This window comes from Notolepis coatsorum (genome assembly GCF_963971535.1).
Source record: "Notolepis coatsorum genome assembly, chromosome: 14".
NCBI lineage: Eukaryota > Metazoa > Chordata > Actinopteri > Aulopiformes > Paralepididae > Notolepis > Notolepis coatsorum.
In genome coordinates, this window is record NC_140178.1 from 16,972,594 (window position 1) to 16,993,102 (window position 20,509).

A 20,509-nucleotide genomic window follows, 5' to 3' on the forward strand; every position below is an offset into this window, starting at 1 on the left:
GAGGTACTTAAAGCTGTTCACTCTCTCAACCGGTGCCCCGTCGATGCTGAGGGGGCTGTAGTCCTTGACCCCCGACCTCCTGAAGTCCACAATCATCTCCTTTGTTTTGCTGACATTCAGGGAGAGGCTGTTTTCCTGGCACCATCCCGCCAGGACCTTGACCTCTTCCAGGTAGGCCCGCTCGTCGTTTGCAGAGATCAGGCCCACCACCACTGTGTCGTCAGCAAATTTGATGATTGTGTTGCTACTCCACTGAGCCACACAGTCGTGTGTGTACAGGGAGTAGAGGAGGGGACTCAGAACACAGCCCTGGGGGGCCCCTATGTTGAGGGTGATGGATGAGGAGGTGCAGTTGCCTGCTCTCACCACCTGGGGTCTGCCCGTCAGGAAGTCCAAGACCCACTGGCAGAGGTCATAGTTCAAGCCCAGGTCCCTGAGCTTGGCTATGAGTTTGGAGGGGACTATGGTATTGAATGCCGAGCTGTAGTCGATGAATAGCATTCTCACATAGTTCCCTTTCCTCTTGTCCAGGTGTGATGCTGCTGTGTGCAGCACATGGGCTAGTGAATATCAGGAAGGCAGCAGGTCCGGACGGCATCCCCGGCCGCGTCCTAAAAGTCTGTGCCGACCAACTGGCCCCAGTATTCACTGACATATTTAACCTGTCCTTAGAACAGGCTGTCATCCCCACCTGCCTGAAGAAGTCCACTATTATCCCTGTACCCAAAAAATCCAAGCCTGCTTGCCTCAACGACTACCGCCCTGTAGCTCTCACCTCCATAGCCATGAAGTGCTTTGAGAAGCTAGTAAAGGGCTACATCTGCTCCTCCCTCCCCATCAACATGGACCCCCTGCAATTTGCATACCGCCCCAACAGGTCCACGGAGGACGCCATATCCCATGTGCTGCACACAGCAGCATCACACCTGGACAAGAGGCAGGGGAACTATGTGAGAATGCTATTCATCGACTACAGCTCGGCATTCAATACCATAGTCCCCTCCATACTCATAGCCAAGCTCAGGGACCTGGGCTTGGGCTATGACCTCTGCCAGTGGGTCTTGGACTTCCTGACTGGCAGACCCCAGGTGGTGAGAGCAGGCAACTGCACCTCCTCATCCATCACCCTCAACATAGGGGCCCCCCAGGGCTGTGTTCTGAGTCCCCTCCTCTACTCCCTGTACACACACGACTGTGTGGCTCAGCGGAGTAGCAATACAATCGTCAAATTTGCTGACGACACAGTGGTGGTGGGCCTGATCTCTGCCAACGACGAGAGGGCCTACCTGGAAGAGGTCAAGGTCCTGGCGGGATGGTGCCAGGAAAACAGCCTCTCCCTGAACGTCAGCAAAACAAAGGAGATGATTGTGGACTTCAGGAGGTCGGGGGTCAAGGACTACAGCCCCCTCAGCATCGACGGGGCACCGGTTGAGAGAGTCAACAGCTTCAAGTACCTCGGAGCCTACATATCCGAGGACTTGACATGGACCACACACATTAACAGTGTGGTGAAGAAGGCACGACAACGCCTCTACTTCCTCAGGCGCCTAAGGAAGTTCCAAGTCAGCCAGAAGATCCTTAAGAACTTCTACTCATGTACAATAGAGAGCATCTTGACCGGCAACATCACCTCCTGGTTTGGGAATAGCACTGCAAAAGACCAAAGCAGACTACAAAGAGTGACACGTTCAGCCGAACGCACAATTGGAGGGGGGCTCCCCACCCTCCAGAACATTTACTACAAGCGTTGCAAGGGCAAGGCTAAGAGAATCATTAAAGACTCCAGTCACCCGAACAACTGCCTCTTCGAACTGCTGCGGTCAGGCAAGCGATACAGGAGTCTCAAGGCGAGCACAGAAAGACTCAGAAGTAGCTTCTATCCCCAGGCCATCAGGCTGCTAAACGAACAATGAATGAACACTACACAACAACAACCACCAAACGCACATAGCACACACATCCACACGCACACACTCACTTTAAACAAACACACTGTAGCACCCACTCCACACACTTTATAGCACACACCCACTTTAAACAAACACACTGTAGCACCCACTCCCCACACTTTATATTTATGGATGAAGGATTGCACTACAACTCGTACACCTTACTGTAAATTGTACCTAAAATTGTACCTCATCCCATTTCTGCTTTGCACTAGATAGTACTGTACATTAGTACACTGCATAGTATTGTGTATTGTATATTATATGGTAACTCAGAACATTGTACATATGTCTATACCGAACACTGTGACCTCATTTTCTCTTCTAAATTCATGCTATATTATGTTATTATGTTATTTGATACTATCTTGTCTAGCACAGTCTCTGGAGCGTAACAGTAAGAAGCATTTTGTATGAAAGTATTCTGTATGACAACTATTAAAGAACTTGAACTTGAACTTGAACTCTCTCTCTCTTCTAGGTCATAAAGCGTCAGCGATCGAGAACCTGGATGCCATGGAGGACGTGTTCGACACCATAGACTTCACTGATAACAAGATCACAAGTTTGGATGGCTTCCCTTTTCTCAGAATCCTGAAAACTTTACAAATGAAAAACAACAAAATATGGTAAGATTTATTAGTAGATCTCTATACTGTTATTAAACGCTGTGCCAGTGTTGTTGTTGACGAGCACTTTAATAATTACTTGCTCAGTCACTCAAGTATTTTAGTTTGATTCCTGCTTGGGGGCCGTTTCTCCACAGCATCCCTATGTTGTTACCTTTGCTTGAACAGATCATTATATATATATATTTTTAATTTAACCTTTATTTATCCAGGCAAGCAATTAAAGTGGAGATGAAGCAGTGAACAATGTGATCCTAGTTTGTTTGTTGTGTACCTTGTGTAAGACAGGGTCCTATAATAAAATGTGAAATCCTGCTTATTTGACTGAAAAATCAAATATAATTTAGCTGTGTGTAGACTATGCGCTCCAGTATTTTTTAGGGATGCACCGATATGAAAATTGGCCACCGATACCGATTGTTCAACTAACACTATCGGCCGATACCGATACTTGTGGCAAAAAATAAGTATTTGTAATTTTTATTCTCTCAACCAGAGCTTTCAACCAATGCAATAGAACCATTTTGATTGACAGTCGATTCGGCCAATTACGCCACACCGCTAGCACCCACCTCCTGCTGTACTTACCACCAATCGGCAAGCGTTTATTAATTTTCTACTTCGGGGCATGCCGCCATTGATCTGCTTGCGACTCCGAGTCAGAATCACAACAAGCTAATACGTTAGCTGCCCGGCAGTGCCTGCCGACCAGCGCGCTCCACAGGATGACCAAACGAGACGCAATGATTTTACTGCAACAAATGTCATAATAAAACAAAGCCTTTCTATACATTTGTCTGGTTGAAAACTTTATTAACAGATTGCAGAATGGGTAGTTGGGTACGGAATGAGCAACGGAATGGAACTGAGCTATGAACGGAATAATGCCTTGCTTGCTTGCTATCTTCGGGTAAATACTATGCTGATGTAATTGAACGTGTAACACTAACTATATAACGTTAATGCCACAAAACGAATGTTTGTGTCATTTTAACAGCAGATACTTTCTTAAATGCCATCCTCCCGACAGAGCGGTGTTGATGGGGAGCTCTGATGGGTTCGCTTGGTTGTGTTATTAGCATTGAACAGCTAACCGAAAGCTAGCGTTATCTAACGTTAAAGGTTTAGCCATAACGTTACGTTGGCTAAAGTTGGGGCTATTCATAATCCAGCAATAATGGCTGCAGACCTGCAAGCAAAGTACAGCAAGTTGGCAAAGGAGTATTCCAACGTAAATCACATTTTCACCAGTAACGTTAGTCTTCTGCCTCCCGGTAGCTCATGCTAGCTAACCTAGCTCATGTTAGCGTCGTCACTGAGCGACCACCTCGCGTACACAATTAATGACATGTTGTGGACAGCCATATCGGTGACAATGTTTAGCTTTTAGTGCCAAATGATAAGAGTCTGAAGCGGAGTCTCAAAAGAGAATGTTGAATATTTAGTAGTAACTTTGATGCAGTAGCTTGTGTGTGTGTGTGGGGGACAGTGGGGGCGGCGCCGTTGGCAGGACGTGACTGAATTTATCGGCTACTGCCATCGGCACATTCGAGCAGTCAAAAAGGCACTTATCGGCCGATACCGATACCCGACCGATACATCGGTGCACCCCTAGTATTTTTGATAAAAATGGCAGTTTTTCGGATATGGTCTCTTATCATCTCTCCACATCGGACGTGGTTGTCATAAGATGGACTGATATCCGCTCCGTTCTTCTTGCAGAGCAAAATTAGCGGCTTAAACTTATTGAAAGGAAGTTCTTCTTTGGCGATGCAATAGGCCACATACATTTTCATCTTCACTTCACGGAGAGTTTGGTTCCGATTGTTCGCTAGGAATTATGGGATTTGGTGTTGGATGTATGGACTCTACGCAGACGGGGACATGGTCTTTAATCACACGATAGACTACAACTACCAAGTAGAATAGCGTGGCCCAGGCCCATCGATTCACTTCACACGCAATCATTTTTTTTCACACACAGGCTGTCAGTAAATTCATTCATCGCACACACATTTTTCCGTAGCACGTGCAACATATATGTCGCACTGTACAGGCCTGTTAATTACACCCGAAGGAGCAGGCTACCTGCAGATCTGAGGGTACGGGTGGAGGATTGTGGAGTGATGAGTTCCTGTAGGTAGAGGGGTGTGTGTCCGTTTATGCAGTTATGGGTGAGCAGCAGGATTTTGTAGTTGAGACGGGGAGCCAATATAGTGGGTGAAGGATGGGGGTTATGTGCTCATGTTTACGGACTCATCAGGATCCTGGCAGCGCTGTTTTGGATGTATTGCAGCTTTTGGATGCTCTTGCCAGGAATCCCGATGAAGAGTCTGTTACAGTAGTCCCGTCTTGAGGAGACAAAGGCATGGACAAGCTTCTCTGCGTCTGGCAAGGTTCGAAATGGGCCTGTAGTTGGCAAGAACCTCCGGGTCCAGGGTGGGCTTCTTGAGAAGGGGACGGATGATGGCAACATTTTACTACTACGACTACTACTACTGCTGCTACGACTACTATTGCTACTACTACTGATACTACTGCTACCACATGATCGAGTTATGGTGTGTTAGGAGGATGATGATGATGTGTTTTTGTTGCAGGATGAAGAGCAGGACGTCTTCAAGAGAGATTTCAGCACTCCGACTCTGGAGGACCACTTCAATAAAACCATCCTACCTAAAGTCATGCAGGTCAGTTATTATACACATTAATATTCCAGATACGAGCCAATATCGCTGCTGTCGGGACAAAACCTCATAACTCCAAAAACCCAACTTTTCAGCAGATGAAAAAAACTAACACAGATTTGAGGGTGAATAGAGTTAGGAGGTTTAGACAGATGATCGGTTTAATGCTTTCCCATTGTTTAAACTTTGTAAAACCCACACACATATGGAGGATGATCTACAGAGTTGATTTATATAATAAAAAATAATAATAAAAAAATGGAGTTATGAGGTTTTGTCCCGACAGCAGCGATATCCTGGTTAAGGTCTTATTCAGGATAAGGGGTTTATATACACATTAATATTCCAGAATAACCTTTCATACATAGTTCCAGGTTTATTACTGGGATAACCTTTCATACATACGGTAGTTGTAGGTATATTACGTTAGTAGTGTTAGGGGTTATATAACATAATTCCAGTTATATTACGGGCAGGATAACATTACAGACACAGTTAGTGATGTCTCAGAAATGTTTGTCTGAAGAAGTCTGTCACCAAAATTACATTTATTTGTCTTGATATACAGTATGAACTGGTGTGACTGAGTGTGTGTGTGTATATACACACACTATATGTCATAGTAATGAGCTGTATGGTTTCTGAATTATTTTGCTTCCTCCTCTCCTCAGGTGAAGAACTTTGGTCGTTCAGGACGCACCAAGTACACCCACCTGGTGGACCAGGACACCATGTCGTTCGACTCGGCCTGGGCGCAGGAGAGCGCGCAGAGCGCTCAGAACAGCAAGTTCTTCAAACAGAAGGTGGCCGGAGTACGAGACGTGTTCGACAAACCCACCGTGAAGAAGAGGAAAATCTGAAGACCAGGGCCCTCATTCATCAACGTGGACTTTGAACTTGACCTACTTCCACACGTAAGCACGGAATGTAGAACTAGCGCACGCACAGGGAAGTCGGCATTCATCACACTTGCGTACGCAGGCTCTACGCACACCTGTCATGATGAATACCACTTTGTTCTACCGTCAATGCTCGTGCATGATTATCCATATATGGTCATGAAAATGAGGAAACACCCCCCATGGGATGTGAAATAATGGACCGACCCGTTAGAAACTCCACGGAGAATTCACTGCTGTCGAACCAAGAAGACACTATCGCGTATTATGGGACAAATAATAAAAGGCGGACTTGTAAACGGTGATGTCAGATATCAACGGCTCCCTAAGACCATTGCTGCAATTCTGCCTGGACAGCTCAAAATACTAATAAAGACCGTTCGTTGACCACTGTTTGGCGTTGGTTGTGTGTCATTATAACCGTGCTGTAATATGAATGCCTTTATTAGTTGTGTTCGATTGGCTATATGATTTTTAGAGGCATCTATTTTGTTGTCGGCTAATAAAGACCGCGCTGGAATATGACTGCCTCTCCCCGTGTTGTTTGATTAATACCAGGGATTAAAGTTCTCCTCAATTTGATTCCAAATCGCGATGGATCTCCCGTCAATTTTCTACCTGCTGCATATGATTTCTAGAGGCATACTACAATCTATTTTGATGTCAGTATTGGGTAGCCTATATAAACAATATAATACGAGAGCATATACAAGAACAATGAATCTCACTGCATGTATGATAGCCTGCCTTTCAATACATGAACTTGAATTCCATCATGTTTGTGTGCGGGACTCAAGGCTGCTGTCACAATGGGTGGTACCGGTACAGTAATAATAATAACAGTCCACACAATATCACGATCCATGCCATAGCCTATGTTCTATTAGGACATGATCTGTGACGACAAATGTTCTAGAATGTTTGATTAAGATATCATACTCTGACAGCATGCCTATGAGCAACAAAAACGCGAACTATAGTGTCATTGCAATGCGTTTTCTATTCTTTCTTATACAGTAAAAAGGGGGAAGAACACTATATTCATATGACTTGTATTCTGCTTACAGCTTCGAAGTTCCACTTGTTTCGTTTAACGTAAAGCCTTTTAAATATAATCAAAACGTTCCCGTGTTTCTGCGGTCTGCGCAGAATAATAACGAGTTGAGCTTTATGATTTATGATGAATTGGAAATGGGGGACCCTGATGTAAACAAGACGAAAGTTGGTCTGCATCCCCAATTAACAATTGTATGTACTGAGCTGTACTGTACCCATTCTGCAATCTGTTAATAAACCTTTCAATCAATCAATCAATCAAGCTACGCGGAGCGCAGTCAGTCAGTAGCCTACACCCCGTATATTCCGATAACGCTATAAACCATGCTGCATTCATTCTGAGAGAAAGATCTATTATTCCAAATGCTATTTATAGGGTTTTGACCATAATTACACTACTGTTGCTATTTTACAATGAACTATAATGAACTACGGTTCGTACAGAACGTGCCAGTGTTATTATGCACAGAAGCTCATTTCCTTGTTGTAATAATATATTCTACCACTGGGCGCTAGGTACGCCAGGTCTGACCTGTGCGTAGATGTACGCACGAAGTCAAGTTCAAGTTCAAATTGATGAATCCCACTCTTTGCTTAGAAATGATCGTACGCACAGGTTAAGCACAAATCTGTGCGTAAGTCAGGTTGATGAATGAGGGCCCAGGGCCCTCATGCATCAACGTGTTCTACGCACAGATCTGTGCGTAACCCGTGCGTACGATCATTTCTAAGCAAAGAGTGGGATTCATCAATTTGAACTTGAACTTGACTTCGTGCGTACATCTACGCACAGGTCAGACCTGGCGTACCTAGCTCCCAGTGGTAGAATATATTATTACAACAAGGAAATGAGCTTCTGTGCATAATAACACTGGATGTTCTGTATGAACCGTAGTTCATTATAGTTCATTGTAAGATAGCAACAGTAGTGTAATTATGGTCAAAACCCTATAAATAGCATTTGGAATAATAGATATTTCTCTCAGAATGAATGCAGCATGGTTTATATAGCGTTATCGGAATATACGGGGTGTAGGCTACTGACTGACTGCGCTCCGCGTAGCTTGATTGATTGATTGATTGAAAAGTTTATTAACAGATTGCAGAATGGGTACAGTACAGTACAGCTCAGTACATACAATTGTTAATTGGGGATGCAGACCAACTTCCGTCTTGTTTACATCAGGGTCCCCCATTTTCAATTCATCATAAATCATAAAGCTCAACTCGTTATTATTCTGCGCAGACCGCAGAAACACGGGAACGTTTTGATTATATTTAAAAGGCTTTACGTTAAACGAAACAAGTGGAACTTCGAAGCTGTAAGCAGAATACAAGTCATATGAATATAGTGTTCTTCCCCCTTTTTACTGTATAAGAAGGAATAGAAAACGCATTGCAATGACACTATAGTGGACAGACTATGTATATGATGGGATTCAAGTTCGCGTTTTTGTTGCTCATAGGCATGCTGTCAGAGTATGATATCTTAATCAAACATTCTAGAACATTTGTCGTCACAGATCATGTCCTAATAGAACATAGGCTATGGCATGGATCGTGATATTGTGTGGACTGTTATTATTATTACTGTACGGCGGTACCACCCATTGTGACAGCAGCCTTGAGTCCCGCACACAAACATGATGGAATTCAAGTTCATGTATTGAAAGGCAGGATACAACATGCAGTGAGATTCATTGTTCTTGTACATGCTCTCGTATTATATTGTTTATATAGGCTACCCAATACTGACATCAAAATAGATTGTAGTATGCCTCTAGAAATCATATGCAGCAGGTAGAAAATTGACGGGAGATCCATCGCGATTTGGAATAGAATTGAGGAGAACTTTAATCCGTGGGTATTAATCAAACAACACGGGAAAAGGCAGTCATATTCCAGCGCGGTCTTTATTAGCCGACAACAAAATAGATGCCTCTAAAAATCATATAGCCAATCGAACACAACTAATAAAGGCATTCATATTACAGCACGGTTATAATGACACACAACCAACGCCAAACAGTGGTCAACGAACGGTCTTTATTAGTATTTTGAGCTGTCCAGGCAGAATTGCAGCAATGGTTTTAGGGAGCCGTTGATATCTGACATCACCGTTTACAAGTCCGCCTTTTATTTATCCCATAAATCATAATACGCGATAGTGTCTTCTTGGTTCGACAGCAGTGAATTCTCCGTGGAGTTTCTCGGAGTCCCGCTCGGGTCGGTCCATTATTTCACATCCCATGGGGGGTGTTTCCTCATTTTCATGACCATATATGGATAATCATGCACAAGCATTGACGGTAGAACAAAGTGGTATTCATCAACACGGCAGGGCATAGAGCCTGCGTACGCACGTGTGATGAATGCCGACTTCCCTGTGCGTACGCTAGTTCTACATTCCGTGCTTACGTGTGGAAGTAGGTCAAGTTCAAAGTCCACGTTGATGCATGAGGGCCCAGGACTCTGCACCTTTACAACATCTAGACCAGGACTGCACCTTTACAACATCTAGACCAGGACAAGTCATATGAACACCCACGATATAAACGCATTGCAACGAGAACAGACAGAGGTTATTTGTTGAGTGTATGTGTATACAAAACCCTTGCAATAAATGTGTCTTAAATGAATGAAAAGCATACATGCTCTGGACACAGAGCATATATCATGTGGGTGATATCATGACTTGTATTCTGTGTCAAAGCCTAAATCAAAACGTCCCCGTATTTCTGCAATCTATGCGCAAAAGAATAACGAGTTGAGTTCTAACAAAGAACGTATTACATGCTGGTAGGCTGATAGAGTAAACTATGATATGAATATGATATGATATAAAGGTATACTGGTCCGTCTGCGAGGATATCGAGGACTCGAGTTGGGGGACCCTGATGTAAACAAGACAAAAGTCTTTCTCTGGTCTGCATCCCCTTAACAATTGTGTGTATTGAGCCGTACTGTATTGTACCCATTCTGCAATCTGTTAAATAAAGTTCTCATTCATTCAGCCATTAAATGCAATTTGAGAATATAGGCTAAAGCGACGTGTCATGTTTCCAAATAAGATTGGCCACAACGGAATGCTTTCTACTTCAATTTGTTGATTAGAATAGATTACCTCGCTCCGTTGAAACTTCACTGAGCTCAGCACACAGACATGATAATAATAATAACAACAACAATAATAATAGCTTCATTTTACATAGCGCCTTTCAAGAGACCCATGCAAGGTCGCTTTACATAGATGGGGGGGGGGGGAATAACAAAGTAATAAAGATAGTGGACAGACTATGTAAATATGATGATGGGATTCAAGTTCGCGTTTTTATTGATCATAGGCATGCTGTCATAATCAAACATTCTAGAACATTTGTCGTCACAGATCATGTCATAATAGAACATAGGCTACATGGCATGGTCCATCGTGATATTGTGTAGACTGTTATTACTGTACCACCCATTGTGACAACAGCCTTGTGAGCTCCCGCACACAAACATGATGGAATTCAGTTTGTATTGATCACATAGGCAGGCTACATCATACATGGCAGTGAGATTCATTGTTCTTGTATATGCTCTCGTATTATTGTTTATATAGGCTACCCAATACTGACATCAAAATAGATTGTATGCCTCTAGAAATCATATGCAGCAGGTAGAAAATTGACGGAAAATCCGTCGCGATTTGGAATAGAATTGAGGAGAACTTTAAACCCTGGGTATTAATCAAACAAAACGGAAAAAGGCAGTCATATTCCAGCACGGTCTTTATTAGTGTTTGCGCTGCCCAGGCAGCAATGGTTAATAGATATCATATCCGACATCACCGTACGTGTACACGTCTGTCAGCCTGTCTCATAACACGCTTCCCTCGGTTTAGTCCATTTTTCCACATTTCATGGGGGTGTTCCATTACCGTATATGGTTAATCGGGGCGGTTTTGGTATGCAAATATGTGAAAGTGTGCACGAGCCTCGGCGTAGGGCCAAGGTGATATTTATCATGACAGGTGTGCGTAGGACCTGTGTACGCACGTGTGGTAAATCCAGTTTTTTTTGTGCGTGCATACATTCTAAATTCTGTGCTTACGTGTGGAAATAGAACATTTTCTACGTCACGTTGATGAATGAGGGCCCAGGACTCTGCACCTTCACAACATCTAGACCAGGACTCTGCACCTTCACAACATCTAGACCAGGACTCTGCACCTTCACAACATCTAGACCAGGACTGCACCTTTACAACATCTAGACCAGGACTGCACCTTTACAACATCTAACAACTGTCTCCAGCTCCGACTCTGTTGTTCTCACAGAGAATAGGCTCCGACTCTGTTGTTCTCACAGAGAATAGACTCCGACTCTGTTGTTCTCACAGAGAATAGACTCCGACTCTGTTGTTCTCACAGAGAATAGACTCCGACTCTGTTGTTCTCACAGAGAATAGGCTCCGACTCTGTTGTTCTCACAGAGAATAGGCTCCGACTCTGTTGTTCTCACAGAGAATAGACTCAGACTCTGTTGTTCTCACAGAGAATAGACTCCGACTCTGTTGTTCTCACAGAGAATAGACTCGGACTCTGTTGTTCTCACAGAGAATAGACTCCGACTCTGTTGTTCTCACAGAGAATAGACTCAGACTCTGTTGTTCTCACAGAGAATAGACTCCGACTCTGTTGTTCTCACAGAGAATAGACTCCGACTCTGTTGTTCTCACAGAGAATAGACTCCGACTCTGTTGTTCTCACAGAGAATAGGCTCCGACTCTGTTGTTCTCAGAGAATAGACTCAAACTCTGTTGTTCTCACAGAGAATAGACTCAGACTCTGTTGTTCTCACAGAGAATAGACTCAGACTCTGTTGTTCTCACAGAGAATAGACTCAGACTCTGTTGTTCTCACAGAGAATAGGCTCCGACTCTGTTGTTCTCACAGAGAATAGACTCCGACTCTGTTGTTCTCACAGAGAATAGACTCAGACTCTGTTGTTCTCACAGAGAATAGGCTCAGACTCTTGTTGTTCTCACAGAGAATAGGCTCCGACTCTGTTGTTCTCACAGAGAATAGACTCAGACTCTGTTGTTCTCACAGAGAATAGACTCCGACTCTGTTGTTCTCACAGAGAATAGGCTCCGACTCTGTTGTTCTCACAGAGAATAGACTCCGACTCTGTTGTTCTCACAGAGAATAGGCTCCGACTCTGTTGTTCTCACAGAGAATAGACCCACCTGCCTGTTGAGACGTTGACCAGCTGGTTGCAGAGTGTATCTCCTTTCTCCTACAAACGTGTGTTGCTAAATATTTAATAAGTGAGTCTCGGTGGTTGTTGGACCACAGTATCAGAAAGACCTGACCCTATGTGTTTAATGTCGTAAAAATGACATAATTTGGTGATTATTTTTCAAACACGTCTACACCATTTTTTTTATATATGAAAGTGAAAATAATCGTTTAGACATTTTTCTTGTAAAATTTCAATAAATGAAAAATATAGTGTGTAGAGTTTTTTTTTTTACTTTGTTAATTAATACCCTAGTTACAGTACAGCAACCAAATTAAACTGTATCAAGTCAACTGACAATATGAATAGTATGAAAAAAATGTAAAATTGTCAAAAAAAATAAAAATTCTCCTGCGAAATAAGCCGTGACCCGCACCTCAAAGAATCGGAACCGAGAATCGTTCAGAACAGGAATCGATATGGAGAATCGGAATCGGAAACCGGAAAGCGTTCTAAAATCCAAACGATGCCCGACCCTGGTCTTCCTCAGATCTTCCTCTTCTTCACGGTGGGTTTGTCGAACACGTCTCGTACTCCGGCCGCCTTCTGTTTGAAGAACTTGCTGTTCTGGGCGCTCTGCGCGCACTCCTGCGCCCAGGCCGAGTCGAACGACGTGGTGTCCTGGTCCACCAGGTGGGTGTACTTGGTGCGTCCCGAGCGGCCAAAGTTCTTCACCTGAGGAGAGGAGGAGGCAAAATAATTCAGAAACCATACAGCTCAAGGGATGGGTACCGAATTCGGTACTTTTGAGGTACCGGACCGAAACACGTCGGTACTACCGAGTATCGAATCAAGTGAGATACAGAGAGAATCCTTTTTTTTTTTTACTTTTTTCTTTTCATGTCAACGTTCACACGCACAATATATGCTTACCTAGGATTTGACTTGATTCAACAACAAAGCAGTCGGAGCAATGGCAAGCCGAAAACTGTCGAAATTGTAGTTATTTGAAGTTTGGATTTTTTTTTTCACGACTGAGGTAGGTAAATTAAATTTCTTGCGACTAAAGTACAGAAAAAAGGTACCGTTGGGTACCGGTATCGATTCACAGGTACTGGTACCGGTATCGGTTCAAATGTGAAAGGTACCCATCCCTATTACTATGACATATAGTGTGTGTGTATATATATATATATATATACACACACACTCAGTCACACCAGTTCATACTGTATATCAAGACAAATAAATGTAATTTTGGTGACAGACTTCTTCAGACAAACATTTCTGAGACATCACTAACTGTGTCTGTAATGTTATCCTGCCCGTAATATAACTGGAATTATGTTATATAACCCCTAACACTACTAACGTAATAACCTACAACTACCGTATGTATGAAAGGTTATCCCAGTAATAAACCTGGAACTATGCATGAAAGGTTATTCTGGAATATTAATGTGTATATAAACCCCTTATCCTGAATAAGACCATAACCAGGATCAGGGTTTCCGTTAGAAAAAATTGTTGCCGGCCTCAGTGTCCGGTAGATTTCAATCTACCGGTCAAATGAGAGAAATTCCGGTCAGAGTTTATTGAGCTTAAAAACAATTGATAGGAAAAAGAATGACAACAAAACAAAATAATGACATCATCAATGCATGTAGATTTATAATATTTTTACTTAAAACTAGGCTACTTTTGCGTATAAAGTCATTATATTCCAAATAAAATAAGTCCAGAGACTCGTGCTGCTGCTGACTTTAAATCAAATAGGTGTCTGTGGGCAGTTAATAAACATTAATAAACAACAGTCTGTTATAATCACATTTTTATGAGCTAACGAATTCAGTTATATTGGACATTTGTATTAATTATATCAAGCGAAGAACTGAGAAATTTGGCAGAGAGACGGCAACATTATCGTGGGTCTGCGTGACGACTCTCTCTCTCTCCACCTCCCAATGACTTATTTGCGAGAGTATGGCGCTGCAGAGCAGCAGATTCAGCTGTTATTGGCTCTTTTCTGGGAACCGCACAACAGCGCCCCCCACCCAACATTGAATTGAAAATGGCTGAATTGGAGTACTGCTGGAGTACTGCATTGTGCTGCTGCTGCTCCGGCTCTGCAGCTTCACAAAAGTTTGCACACCCAGCACTAAGCTCTCGCTGACAACGTCGTTGTCATTATTAGAAGCAACGATGAAACAAATGTAATGATTGTTTCGTTCATCGCATAGGCTATTTAATTTTAGCCTATTTTAATACAATTCAAATAATTGTGCTTAGACTCAGGGAATTATTTTCACCGGACATTAAGACCGGAGAGATTAAATATGTCGGACTTCAACAGATTTTGCCGGTCAAATACCGGTAATTACCGGCTAACGGAAACGCTGACCAGGATATTGGCTAGTATCTGGAATATTAATGTGTATAATAACTGACCTGCATGACTTTAGGTAGGATGGTTTTATTGAAGTGGTCCTCCAGAGTCGGAGCGCTGAAATCTCTCTTGAAGACGTCCTGCTCTTCATCCTGCAACAAAAACACATCATCATCATCCTCCTAACACACCATAACTCGATCATGTGGTAGTAGTAGTATCAGTAGTAGTAGCAATAGTAGTCGTAGCAGCAGTAGTAGTCGTAGTAGTAAAATGTTGCCATCATCCGTCCCCTTCTCAAGAAGCCCACCCTGGACCCGGAGGTTCTTGCCAACTACAGGCCCATTTCGAACCTTGCCAGACGCAGAGAAGCTTGTCCATGCCTTTGTCTCCTCAAGATGGGACTACTGTAACAGACTCTTCATCGGAATTCCTGGCAAGAGCATCCAAAAGCTGCAATACATCCAAAACAGCGCTGCCAGGATCCTGATGAGTCCGTAAACATGAGCACATAACCCCCATCCTTCACCCACTATATTGGCTCCCCGTCTCAACTACAAAATCCTGCTGCTCACCCATAACTGCATAAACGGACACACACCCCTCTACCTACAGGAACTCATCACTCCACAATCCTCCACCCGTACCCTCAGATCTGCAGGTAGCCTGCTCCTTCGGGTGTAATTAACAGGCCTGTACAGTGCGACATATATGTTGCACGTGCTACGGAAAAATGTGTCTGTGCGATGAATGAATTTACTGACAGCCTGTGTGTGAAAAAAATTATTGCGTGTGAAGTGAATCGATGGGCCTGGGCCACGCTATTCTACTTGGTAGTTGTAGTCTATCGTGTGATTAAAGACCATGTCCCGCCTGCGTAGAGTCCATACATCCAACACCAAATCCCATAATTCCTAGCGAACAATCGGAACGAAACTCTCCGTGAAGTGAAGATGAAAATGTATGTGGCCTATTGCATCGCCAAAGAAGAACTTCCTTTCAATAAGTTTAAGCCGCTAATTTTGCTCTGCAAGAAGAACAGACCGGATATCAGTCCATCTTATGACAACCACGTCCGATGTAGAGAGATGATAAGAGACCATATCCGAAAAACTGCCATTTTTATCAAAAATACTGGAGCGCATAGTCTACACACAGCTACAATCATTCCTTGAACACAACAACATACATGATAAATTCCAATCTGGCTTCAAACCACGACACAGCCCTCCTCCGTGTCTTAAATTACTTGATTTCAGCTGCTGATACAGGCAACCCATCCCTACTACTACTCCTTGACCTCACAGCCGCCTTTGATACGGTAGATCACAACATCCTTTTAGCCCGCCTCGAGCATCACGTAGGCCTTAGGGGCCCCGCCTTAGACTGGTTCCGGTCCTACCTAAGCAACCGGACCTTCTCTGTCCAACTTGGTGACTTCACTTCCTCTGTGGCCCCCCTCACCTGCGGGGTGCCCCAAGGCTCGATATTGGGTCCCACCCTCTTCCTCTATATATACTCCCCCTAGGCCAGATCTTGGCAAAACATAACATCTCTTTCCATTGCTTCGCCGATGACGTGCAGTGCAGGTCTACCTCCCCCTAAAATCCGCCCAAGGGAAAACATCCATACAACCGCTACTTGATTGCCTGGCAGATATCAAGTGCTGGATGTCTGAAAACTCCCTGACACTGAACGACTTACTCACTTAACTTTTTCTCCTTATTCTTCTATTTTTTCTCCCATCCCAATTTCGTGTTTCCAATTCTCCCCTCCCCTGTCTTGAACGGTGCTCAACTATGCCCCCCACTGGTCGGTTGTAGGGAGGATAGAAGCCTTGCATCACGTGTCCCCTCCGGTACACGAGGAGGCAGCCTGTCGCATCTTTTCACCTGCCAACGCGGACTCTCATTGGCGAGGTGTAACGCATGGGAGGCTCACGCTACCCCCGCTACTTCCTGTCTCTGCTGTGCAGGCGTCCCTCAACCGACCTGTAGGAGTCGCTGTCCACAACGTCCAAATTACCACCCATCAACTTCCACCCGCTGGCTCTGCCAATTGAGCCAGTATGACGGCCGGCCCAAGCCGGAGGCAATGCTGACACCCGGATTCGAGACCGGAGTCTCTTGCATTGGTGACGAGCGCAATCTCCGCTGCGCCACCCAGCCGCATCGTTGGCTTTCCATTTATAATTTATTTATGAATGGAAAGCCAACGAACAAGCTGATCGGGCAACAGGAACTAGAGCACAGCCATGCATTAGGTGAGAACTATGACGTTTTTCAATACTTAAATACCGTACTTTTCGCACTATAAGCCGCACCTGACTATAAGCCGCAGCAGCTAAATTGAATGATGTGTACATATATAAGCCGCACTGGACTATAAGCCGCAGGTGTTTTAATGTTTAATTACCATATGTAATTAGCATTGGGACACAATACTGTCGGACAAATAACAAGAATTAACTCATTTACAAGTTGTATTAAGTTTAGCAAATAAGGGAACAGATAAATAACATTTAAATGCAGTCAAAAAAGCAATATTTAGATTTTTACATTTTCAGGTTTGGTCACGTCGAGTCACATATAAGCCGCACCGTTATATAAGCCGCAGGGTCGAAAAATGGGGGGAAAAGCCGCGGCTTATAGTCCGAAAAGTACGGTACTGTGTCTACCTATATTTCCCTCCGGGGATCAATAAAGTATCAATCTATCTATCTAATAACGAGACAATATGCAAATACGGTAATACTAATAATTGTCACGGTTCCCCGTATATGAAAGTGGCTTGCAACTTACTGCTGGTAAAGCCACTGTTTATTTTGCATAGTATTACATTCCTCTTCTATAAACAATCAAAGTCCCACCGTAAGAGCTATGGCCTCATACGGGTCCATTAAACCTTTTTGATTAGCGGCTTTCCTTCAAGCTAAGTTGAACTGAACATTTCACTGTCAAAAGCGCAAGCGTAAACATGGTTGCGTCGCAACACGGGTTTTCAAAATAAAGGTCACATATACACATACCGTAGTAGGCCTCTCAATTCTTATAATAAAAGTCCCGGATATATAAACATTAATTGGTATATATCTCTATAAACCGCCCAACACATTGATCACTTTAGGCACACACTGAAACCAGTAACATCACAAATATGAAGCAGGTAATTACCCATACAAATAATAAACCTTTCATGGGGTTATTTACAATAATAAATAATTCATTTTATTTATAAAGCACTTTTCATTGTGAAACAAAGGTATACAGAGTTCCTTGTACTCCTGATTAATGCAATGGTGTGTATGCGTGTGTGATGATCTCATTCAAGGAGTACTACAAGCGCACACACACACAGTTTGTTGTTTTTGTTCCATTAGTGATTTACACACTTTCTCAATAAAAAAACATGAGTTGCACTGCTAATTTAAAGCGTAACATATTGATGTCTTGTATACAGTTGTTATGTCCCTGTAATTTACCATTATGGGCAAATAAAGAGAAAATGTTAGTCTGAAAACATTTCTCGTTAAGGTTTGGATTTTGTGTGCCCTGTATGCAAGATTCATGTCCTTTTAAAGACCTATATATAGCTAATTATCAGCCTTTATTATCTAATCTGACGAAAGATATTGAACGTTGGGACCCCCTGCCCCTCTCCCTGAGTGGAAGAATCAATACAATAAAGATGAACGTATTGCCTAGATTTTTATATATATATTTCAGTCTCCCAGTCTTCCTAACTAAAACATTATTTTCCAAGATAAACAACCAGATATCATCCTTTATCTGGAACAAAAAACCGGCCCGGATAAAAAGAAGTACACTGCAGAGACCTCGTGCAATGGGTGGGATGGCGCTCCCCTACTTTACTTACTATTATTACATGGCGTTTTCACATTCGCCGAAATGCTTGCTTGTGATTGGTCAATAGCCCCCCGACAGCGGTCATTATTTTTCAATAATGACCGCTGTTTTTTCAATAATGACCGCAGTGCGCAGCTGTTCGCAATCAAGCCCACTGACACACACTGTTTCAGTGCAATTAGACACTGCTGGTGTTCTGCTGCCGGCGATGACAGGGGGCGGAGCGACGAGCGGAGCCAGAACGCAGCCAGAACCAGTGTTGCGAGTCGATGTAAAATGAATTAGGTATATTGTTAGTAAGTTAGCCATGTAATAAGCGGGATAATGTCCCACATCAGTGCAGCAAATCAGAGAACACCTGCCGCGGCTGCACTGACAGCGGAGCCAGCCCAGAACAGAGGCTGCCCGCGATAATAATAATCACTTTATTTGGGCTGACAGAGCCACAGAACAACTGCGATTTGTCAAATGAATTAGGTATATTGTTAGTAAGTTAGCCATGTAATAAGCGGGATAATGTATAGCCTACTCGGTCATTGTCGCAAAATAATTGACCTTCACTACGTTTAAAACACCTCGCCGAGGCGGCTCGGTATTTTAAACTCTGTGTCGGTCAATTATTTTGCGACAATGACCTCGTAGCCATACATTATCCCTTACTTATTGGGCAGCAAACATAAGGTCATTACTATATTGGGTAAAGAGCAAGGCCACGGCCCCCTGGTGGACAATTCTGGAAGGGGCGTCTGTTGAATCCACCTCCTTAGCAGCCTTATTGTGCGCTAAACTTCCTTTCACACAGCCTATGTCTAGCTTTACCTCTAATCCGGTTGTTCATACACTCAATTAAAGTGTAGAACCAATTTAGAAAACCCTTCTCCCTTAACCCTTTCACTGCCACACGACAGAAGGTTAACCCTTTACTATCACACAACCGACGGATGCGATGTGAATATATAATCACATCACAATTAATGATTTTCTCTGAATGTGTGCGTTTAGTAGCAAGTCGTTTTGTAGTTGCTGTGTTATAGGTTGCTCCAGTGCCTCTCACCACGATACTCACCGTGAAGATGGCTCCTCTGTGGCAATACTTCTAGAAGAACTTGTATTTATAAATATTACATACTGTAGCTTTAAATATAGGTTTATACTCACCATGAAGAAGGCTCCTCGGTGGTAATACTTCTGGAGGAACTTGTATTTTCCCTTGGAGGCTTTGTTGGTGATGACTTTGCCACTATTACGAAGCTCCGCCCTTCTCTCCTCCTCCGTCAGACTGTGGAACCGGTCGATCTCCACCTTCTCCCTCTCCATGCTGAAGAACACAAACAACTATGAGTTCCATTTCAATTAACCCAATCCTAGAATCCTAGCCCTATAGCTCTATAACTCTACAACCATATAACTATATAATCCTATAACTCTATGACCTTACTAATTAATAGTAGTAGTAGTAATAGTAGTAGTAGTAGCAGTAGTAATACTAATAATGTCTGATTTATATAGCGCCTTTCATGAGACCCAATCCTAGAATCCTAACCCTATAGCTCTATAACTCTACAACCTTATAACTATATAATCCTATAACTCTACAACCCTATAACTATATAATCCTATAACTCTATAACCTTACTAATTAATAGTAGTAGTAGTAATAGTAATAGTAGTAGTAATACTAATAATTTCTTTGATTTATATAGCGCCTTTCATGAGACCCAATCCTAGAATCCTAACCCTATTGCTCTATAACTCTACAACCCTATAACTCTATAATCCTATAACTCTATAACCTTACTAATTAATAGTAGT

General features: G+C 43.1%; 1 protein-coding gene across 1 annotated transcript in view; it reads right to left on the bottom strand.

The window, feature by feature from the left end:
• Positions 1–12,545: 12,545 nt before the first annotated feature.
• LOC311240762 (microfibrillar-associated protein 1-like) overlaps positions 12,546–20,509 on the bottom strand; it is a 75,917-nt gene continuing 67,953 nt past the window's right edge. Inside the window, exons 6-8 of the mRNA XM_084329341.1 lie at positions 19,856–20,015; positions 14,894–14,983; positions 12,546–13,180 (exon numbers count right to left, since the gene is read on the bottom strand). Coding sequence (XP_084185467.1) covers positions 12,992–13,180; positions 14,894–14,983; positions 19,856–20,015 — 439 coding nt within the window. The 3' untranslated portion in view covers positions 12,546–12,991. The remainder of the gene's footprint in view (positions 13,181–14,893; positions 14,984–19,855; positions 20,016–20,509) is intronic.